At 53.1% G+C, this 8,633-nt stretch overlaps 1 protein-coding gene across 1 annotated transcript; it reads right to left on the reverse strand.

Annotated features, from left to right (window-relative positions):
* Positions 1-7,133: 7,133 nt before the first annotated feature.
* On the reverse strand, positions 7,134-8,407 carry LOC148149004 (cystatin-like). The gene is made up of 3 exons (XM_087991544.1): positions 8,162-8,407; positions 7,574-7,693; positions 7,134-7,495 (listed from the first exon to the last, which is right to left on the reverse strand). Exons 1-3 carry the CDS (start codon positions 8,405-8,407, stop codon positions 7,406-7,408), a joined length of 456 nt encoding a protein of 151 aa, XP_087847670.1. The 3' UTR covers positions 7,134-7,405.
* Positions 8,408-8,633: the final 226 nt, after the last annotated feature.

Genomic DNA, 8,633 nt, shown 5'->3' on the forward strand with positions numbered 1-8,633 from the left:
GGGTGGGGACGGTCAGTGGGCGGGAGGTCCGAGTGGAGTGGGGACGGTCAGTGGGTAGGAGGCCCGAGTGGAGTGGGGACGGTCAGTGAGCGGGCGGTCCGAGTGGAGTGGGGACGGTCCGTGGGCGGGAGGTCCGAATGGAGTGGGGACGGTCAGTGGGTGGGAGGCCCGAGTGGAGTGGGGACGGTCAGTGGGCGGGAGGCCCGAGGGGAGTGGGGACGATCACTGGGCGGGAGGCCCGAGTGGAGTGGGGAAGGTCACTGGGTGGGAGGTCCGAGTGGAGTGGGGACGGTCAGTGGGTGGAGGGCCCGAGTGGAGTGGGGACGGTCACTGGGTGGGCGGCCCGAGTGGAGTGGGGACGGTCACTGGGTGGGATGTCCGAGTGGAGTGGGGACGGTCAGTGGGCGGGAGGCCCGAGTGGAGTGGGGAAGGTCAGTGGGCAGGAGGTCCAAGTGGAGTGGGGATGGTCAGTGGGCGGGAGGCCCGGGTGGAGTGGGGACAGTCAGTGGGTGGGAGGTCCGAGTGGAGTGGGGACGGTTAGTGGGCGGGAGGCCCGAGTGGAGTGGGGATGGTCAGTGAGCGGGAGGTCCGAGAGGAGTGGGGACGGTCAGTGAGCGGGAGGTCCGAGTGTAGTGGGGACGGTCAGTAGGCGGGAGGCCCGAGTGGAGTGGGGACGGTCAGTGAGCGGGAGGTCCGAGTGGAGTGGGGCCGGTCAGTGGGTGGGAGGTCCGAGTGGAGTGGGGACAGTCAGTGGGTGGGAGGCCCGAGTGGAGTGGGGATGGTCAGTGGGCTGGGGAAGGTCAGTGGGCAGGAGGTCCGAGTGGAGTGGGGACGGTCAGTTGGCGGGAGGCCTGAGTGGAGTGGGGACGGTCAGTGGGTGGGAGGCCCAAGTGGAGAAGGGACGGTCAGTGGGCGGGCGGTCCAAGTGGGGTGGGGACGGTCAGTGGGCGGGCGGTCCGAGTGGAGTGGGGAAGGTCAGTGGGCGGGCGGTCCGAGTGGAGTGGGGACGGTCAGTGGGCGGGCGGTCCGAGTGGAGTGGGGACGGTCAGTGGGCGGGAGGTCCGAGTGGAGTGGGGACGGTCAGTGGGCGGGCGGTCCGAGTGGTGTGGGGACGGTCAGTGGGCGGGAGGTCCGAGTGGAGTGGGGACGGTCAGTGGGCGGGCGGTCCGAGTGGAGTGGGGACGGTCAGTGGGCGGGTGGTCCGAGTGGGGTGGGGACGGTCAGTGGGTGGGAGGTTCCGAGTGGGTTGGGGACGGTCAGTGGGTGGGAGGCCCGAGTGGAGTGGGGACGGTCAGTGGGTGGGCGGTCCGAGTTGAGTGGGGACGGTCAGTGGGCAGGCGGTCCGAGTTGGGTGGGGACGGTCAGTGGGTGGGAGGCCCGAGTGGAGTGGGGACGGTCAGTGGGCGGGAGGTCCGAGTGGGGTGGGGACGGTCAGTGGGCGGCCGGTCCGAGTGGGGTGGGGACGGTCAGTGGGCGGGCGGTCCGAGTTGAGTGGGGACGGTCAGTAGGCGGGAGGTCCGAGTGGAGTGGGGACGGTCAGTGGGCGGGAGGTCCGAGTTGAGTGGGGACGGTCAGTGGGCGGGAGGTCCAAGTGGAGTGAGGACGGTCAGTGGGCGGGCGGTCCGAGTGGAGTGGGGACGGTCAGTGGGCGGGAGGTCCGAGTGGAGTGGGGACGGTCAGTGGGCGGGCGGTCCGAGTGGAGTGGGGACGGTCAGTGGGCGGGAGGTCCGAGTGGAGTGGGGACGGTCAGTGGGCGGGAGGTCCGAGTGGGGTGGGGACGGTCAGTGGGCGGGAGGTCCGAGTGGGGTGGGGACGGTCAGTGGGCGGGCGGTCCGAGTGGAGTGGGGACAGTCAGTGGGTGGGAGGCCCAAGTGGAGTGGGGATGGTCAGTGGGCTGGGGAAGGTCAGTGGGCAGGAGGTCCGAGTGGAGTGGGGACGGTCAGTTGGCGGGAGGCTCGAGTGGAGTGGGGACGGTCAGTGGGTGGGAGGCCCAAGTGGAGTAGGGACGGTCAGTGGGCGGGCGGTCCAAGTGGGGTGGGGACGGTCAGTGGGCGGGCGGTCCGAGTGGAGTGGGGAAGGTCAGTGGGCGGACGGTCCGAGTGGAGTGGGGACGGTCAGTGGGCGGGCGGTCCGAGTGGAGTGGGGACGGTCAGTGGGCGGGAGGTCCAAGTGGAGTGGGGACGGTCAGTGGGTGGGCGGTCCGAGTGGTGTGGGGACGATCAGTGGGCGGGAGGTCCGAGTGGAGTGGGGACGGTCAGTGGGCGGGCGGTCCGAGTGGAGTGGGGACGGTCAGTGGGCGGGTGGTCCGAGTGGGGTGGGGACGGTCAGTGGGTGGGAGGTTCCGAGTGGGGTGGGGACGGTCAGTGGGTGGGAGATCCGAGTGGAGTGGGGACGGTCAGTGGGTGGGCGGTCTGAGTTGAGTGGGGACGGTCAGTGGGTGGGCGGTCCGAGTTGGGTGGGGACGGTCAGTGGGTGGGAGGCCCGAGTGGAGTGGGGACGGTCAGTGGGTGGGAGGTCCGAGTGGGGTGGGGACGGTCAGTGGGCGGCCGGTCCGAGTGGGGTGGGGACGGTCAGTGGGCGCGCGGTCCTAGTTGAGTGGGGACGGTCAGTGGGCGGGTGGTCCGAGTGGGGTGGGGACGGTCAGTGGGTGGGAGGTTCCGAGTGGGGTGGGGACGGTCAGTGGGTGGGAGATCCGAGTGGAGTGGGGACGGTCAGTGGGTGGGCGGTCTGAGTTGAGTGGGGACGGTCAGTGGGCGGGCGGTCTGAGTTGGGTGGGGACGGTCAGTGGGTGGGAGGCCCGAGTGGAGTGGGGACGGTCAGTGGGTGGGAGGTCCGAGTGGGGTGGGGACGGTCAGTGGGCGGCCGGTCCGAGTGGGGTGGGGACGGTCAGTGGGCGCGCGGTCCTAGTTGAGTGGGGACGGTCAGTGGGCGGGAGGTCCGAGTGGAGTGGGGACGGTCAGTGGGCGGGAGGTCCGAGTTGAGTGGGGACGGTCAGTGGGCGGGAGGTCCGAGTGGAGTGGGGACGGTCAGTGGGCGGGCGGTCCGAGTGGAGTGGGGACGGTCAGTGGGCGGGAGGTCCGAGTGGAGTGGGGACGGTCAGTGGGCGGGCAGTCCGAGTGGAGTGGGGACGGTCAGTGGGCGGGAGGTCCGAGTGGAGTGGGGACGATCAGTGGGCGGGAGGTCCGAGTGGAGTGGGGACGGTCAGTGGGCGGGCGGTCCGAGTGGAGTGGGGACGGTCAGTGGGCGGGCGGTCCGAGTGGGGTGGGGACGGTCAGTGGGCGGGAGGTCCGAGTGGGGTTGGGACGGTCAGTGGGCGGGAGGTCCGAGTGGGGTGGGGACGGTCAGTGGGCGGGAGGTCCGAGTGGGGTGGGGATGGTCAGTGGGCTGGGGAGCGATGCATATGCTGAGCAGTTTGCGATACTGGTCAGACCATGTGTGGAAACCCCCTGTGCTGATTCACTGCAGGCCATTTGTAGAATGAATGTAATGCTTATCTTTTTAACTTTGGTATAATTATTTCTAATTGTTCTTTTTGATAACGGTACTTTATGAAACTTTTTCCCTTTTTTAGCCTTTATTTCTCTATTCTGTATCTAAGATCTGTACCCAGGTACTTTGTACCTAAGATGACACCATGTGTGGTGACATTGTAGAGTTTTCACTGTATCCTAGATTTCCACAATTGAGTACACGTGACAACAAAGGATATTCTATTTTATTCAATCAATCGTGAGCGACATGTCTGAAATGGGCAAGAAAAAGACAGTGAACTTCATACGGTAGAGCACATGAAGTTTCCAACTCATTGCTCCTTTATTCCATTAGCACAACACATAAAAGTCCATTTATGAAAAGATTTATCCTAAAGAAACAAGCTCCTTACGATGGACTACCATTGTTCAACACTCCAAAGCATAAAAACTGTTGCGAGCTCAACTCCTAGTCGCAAATCAGTGTTTCAAATGTGTCATTACACAATGTATTCAGTAGGAATGAAGGCTAGAGATCCAGCCTTTCTCTTTTATCTCCATTCTTCACAAAATGAAAAGCCTACAGGGATGCCAGGAGACAATGCCAGACTGAACTGGAGGGCCAGACTAACCACATGAACACATGTCGGCTATGGCAAGGCATACACGATATTACCAGGCTACAAAGCAAGGTCTAGTAGAATCACTGACAGCAACGCAACGCTCCCTGATGAACTCAATGCTTGCTGTGGACAGAATGTCAGTGAAATGGTGTCACTTAGCCCGACAGCCATGACGCTGCTCCATACCCACAGTCACCGCTGCAGCCTATTGGAGGATTAGATTAGATTCCCTACAGTGTGGAAACAGGCCCTTCAGCCCAATAAGTCCACACCAACCCTCCAGAGAGTAACCCACCCAGACCCATTTCCCTCTGTCTAATGCACCTAACACTATGGGCAATTTAGAATGGCCAATTCACCTGACCTGCTCATCTTTGGGAGGAAACCAGAGCACTCGGAGGAAACCCACCCAGACACAGGGAGAAGGTGCAAACACCACACAGACAGTCACCCGAGGCTGGGTTCGAACCTGGGACCCTGGCGCTGTGAGGCAGCAGTGCTAACCACTGAGCCACCGTGCTGCCCATGGAACCCATAGAAAGGGACTGGCCCAGATGCAGTCCCCAGCTGTGCACCCAGATCCTGTGCGGACCAACTGGCAGGAGTATTTGCAGAATCTTTAACCTCTCCTTACTATGATGTGAGATTCATAGAACATAGAGCATTACAGCACAGTACAGGCCCTTCAGCCCTCGATGTTGCACTGACCTGTGGAACCAATCTGAAGCCCATCTAACCTACACCATTCCATTCTCATCCATATGTTTATCTAATGACCATTTAAATGCCCTTAAAGTTGGCGAGTTTACTGCTGTTGCAGGCAGGGTGTTCCATGCCCCTACTATTCTCTAACTAAAGAAACTCTCTGACATCTGTCCTATATCTTTCACCCCTCTATTTAAAGCTATGTCCCCTCGTGCTAGTCATCACCATCTCACTGTCCACCCTGTCTAATCTTCTGATTATCTTGTATGTCTCAGTTAAGTTACCTCTCAACCTTCATCTCTCTAACGATCTCTCTCTCAAGTCCCATACGTTTCCTCGTAAGACCTTCCCTGCATACCAGGCAACATCCTGGTAAATTTCCCTGCACCCTTTCCAATGCTTGCATATCCTTTCTCTAATGTGGTGACCACAACTGTGTGCAATACTCCAACTACAGCCACACCAGAGGTTTGTACAGCTGCAGCATGACCTGTGCCTCCGAAACTCAATCCTTCTACCAATAAAAGGTAACACAGCATATGCCTTCTTAACAATCCTATCAAGCTGGATGGCAATTTTCAGGGATCTATGGATATGAACAACGAGATCTCTCTGCTCATCTACACTACCAAGAATTTTACCATTCGCCCAGTACTCTTTATTGCCAAAGCTCCTTCCAAAGTGAATTGCCTCACACTTTTCCGCACTAAACTCCATTTGCCACCTCTCAGCGAGCTCTGCAGCTTATCTATGTCACTTTGTAATCTATAACATCCTTCAGCACTGTCTACAACTCCACCAACCTTAGTGTCATCCACAAATTTACTAACCCATCCTTCTACGCCCTCATCCAGATCACTTATAAAAATGACAAACAGCAGTGGCCCCAAAACAGACCCTTGCGGTATACCACTAGTAACTGAACTCCAGGATGAATATTTTCCATCAATCACCACTCTGTCTTCTTTCAGCTAGCCAATTTCTGATCCAAACTGCTAAATGACCCTCTATCCCAAGCCTCTGTAAGCCTCTCATGGGGAACCTTATCACACGCCTTATTGAAATCCATATTTACCACATCAACCACTTTATCCTCATCCACCTGTTTGGTCACCATCTCAAAGAATTCAATAAGGTTTGTGAGGCATGGCCTACCCTTCACAAAACTGTTGACTATCCATAATCAACTTATTCCTCTCTGGATGATTATAAATCCCATCTCTTATAACCTTTTCCTATACTTTACCTACGACCAAAGTAAGGCTCACTGGTCTATAATTACCAGGGTTGTCTCTACACCTCTTCTTGAACAAGTAGGAAATATTCTCCTTGACAGCATTGTCTTTTTCCAGTGTGAATACTGAAAAAAAATATTCATTTAGTGCTTCTCCTATCTCCTCTAACTCCATGCGCAACCACCCACTACAATCCTTGATCGGCCCTAATCTTTCTCTAGTCATTCTTTTATTCCTGATATACCTTTTGAAAGCTTTAAAAAAGAGATTTCCTTGATCCTACCCACCCTCAACTTCTCATGTCTCCTCCTGGCTCTTCTTAGCTCTCTTTAGGTCTTTCCTGGCTAACTTGTAATTCTCAAGTACCCTAACTGAGCCTTCATGTCTCATCCTAACATAAGCCTTCTTCTTCCACTTGACAAGAGATTCAACTTTGTTAGTAAACCTGGGTGGTACAGTGGCTCAGTGGTTAGCACTGCTACTCACAGCGCCAGGGACCCGGGTTCGATTCCTGCCTTGGGCGACTGTGTGGGTCTTCTCCCACAATCCAAAGATGTGCAGGTCAGGTGAATTAGCAATGATGAATTACCCATAGTGTTAGGTGTGTTAGTCAGGGGTAAATGTAAGGTAGGATAATGGGTCTGGGTGGGCTACTCTTTGGAGGGTCAATGTGGACTTGTTGGGCCGAAGGGCCTGTTTCCATACTGTAGGGAATCTGATCTAAACCACTGAGAGTCACCAACCAGTCAGAGATAGATGTGGGCTCTTGGAAGAAATTCTATCTTCCATGGTTTTGCCAACTCACTAAGTTTGTCTATACCCCATTATAATCCCATGCTCCCATTCACAAAATTAATTGACTTAAACAGTGGAACTAAAGGAAATTCATGTAAAGGTGGTCAGTTTGATCCAGCCACTAGAGATTAGAAGAAATGTTTAGCTGAACAATGTAATATGAACACAGTGGAAAATATCTTTGAAATAGAATTTGACTGAACTAAATAAATTAGTCACAGGGTAAGGACAGGCAATAGTATTCTGTGAAGAAGAGAATAGGCAGCAAAAAGTCATATTTCTCAAAACTCACTGGATACTTGAACTGTTTGAAGGATTATCAAGACTTTATTACCAAGAAGTGCTTATATTAAAGCAATTAATTAACTTTTCACAGTCCCTTTGTTTGAGAGACCCGAGAATTAACTTGCTGGTCTTACGCAGGTAACAGCACATTATTTTATCAAGTCATCTACACTCTGATATTTAAATAACTGGATGAAAGGCCCTTAAAGTTAATTGTTAGTTCAGGCACAGAAAATCGTTAGAGATCAGTTCAGGTAGTTTTTCTTCATTGTAGAAGTCTGATCTAGAGGCATTACAAGTCAAGTATCTTGCAATTACTGAGTAAGATCTTTTTCTTTTCAGAATAAGGACATTTCCAAGCGATGAAGTGACACAGGTAGAACTAGAAAGAAAACAGAACGTCATTAATCTGCTGCAGCTTGAAAAGAGAACTGGAGAAAAAGAACAGTGTCTCACTTACCTCTGACTGTCCTTCAGACCGAATTATTTGGCAGTTTACATCTGGCTTCCCTCGATTAATAACTGGACAATTAGTTTTCCCCAAAACAATATCAAAAATGTATAGGACTCCTTCAAATACCTAGCAAAAGAGCAAAACATTCTTATTTTGTATGTTCCTATTTTAAATGCTGTTTCAATATTTACAAATGATAGAATATTCATTCCAAATAAACACACAGCATGCTGAGAAACTCAGCAGGTCTGGCAGCATCTGTGGAGAGAGAAACAGAGCTAATATTTTAAGCCCATTTTTCTCAGAATGCTCATCGCATTTATCTGGGGTTCTGATAATCCAAATATCAGAAGTAATATGTTAGGCCAATAGCAACTCTCGCCAGCTTACACTTTAAATAGGTTTTCAATTAAAATTTTATAAAAAGTAGTTGCATGTTGTGGTGAGATCACCGTGTTTACATCTGCAACTTTATGGCCCTTTTCCATGTCCAAACGTTTTGAAGTGAGTCTTGTTGGCAGCAATCAACAAGCGTTTAAGGCCGAACACACTGTGTTCATTTGACGTTGTCAATAAAAGTGTTATTAATGTTACCTTTACATCGACAGTCAGATACTGCATAATATTGTAGATGAATGCAGACTTCTTGCTAAATTCCTGTACAGCGAAGGCTACGATGGCTTGGAATTCTGCATCATTTGTATCAACTTTCATTTCCAAAGGTCTGCCTTCCTTGTTTTGAGCAATTTGCTGATGATCCTTCACATTCTGGGAAGGAAAGGCAGGAACTGAAACAAGAACAATCAAGAAAATAGCGAGGAAACAAGGCCAGCCAGCCATGATCTCTCTCTTAATGTGTCTGTAAGTGTGAGTGAGCAGCAACTGGCTTGTTCTTATACCATCAGCAATCAAAGGTGTGACAATGGAGCCATTTCACACTTTAAACCTTCTGTAGTCATCGACCAATCAAAACTGAAAAATTGAGAGCAAATCTCATACCTCACTGCCTCTAAATGACATGTTTTATGTGAATCAGGATTCAAACAAATCAAGATTTCTTAAAGCA

Source organism: Chiloscyllium plagiosum, unplaced genomic scaffold, assembly GCF_037043375.1.
Source record: "Chiloscyllium plagiosum isolate Xiang-an unplaced genomic scaffold, Cpla_swu_hap1 HiC_scaffold_10, whole genome shotgun sequence".
In the NCBI taxonomy this organism is placed as follows: Eukaryota; Metazoa; Chordata; class Chondrichthyes; order Orectolobiformes; family Hemiscylliidae; genus Chiloscyllium; species Chiloscyllium plagiosum.

Coding starts and splice junctions, on each gene's coding strand:
- LOC148149004 (XM_087991544.1), bottom strand. CDS start 8,407: ATGGCTGGCTGGCCTTGTTTCCTCGCTATTTTCTTGATTGTTCTTGTT. Junction 7,694..8,161: donor ATCTGACTGTCGATGTAAAG/GTAACATTAATA, acceptor CTCTTTTGCTAG/GTATTTGAAGGAGTCCTATA. Junction 7,496..7,573: donor GGTCTGAAGGACAGTCAGAG/GTAAGTGAGACA, acceptor TTTTCTTTCTAG/TTCTACCTGTGTCACTTCAT.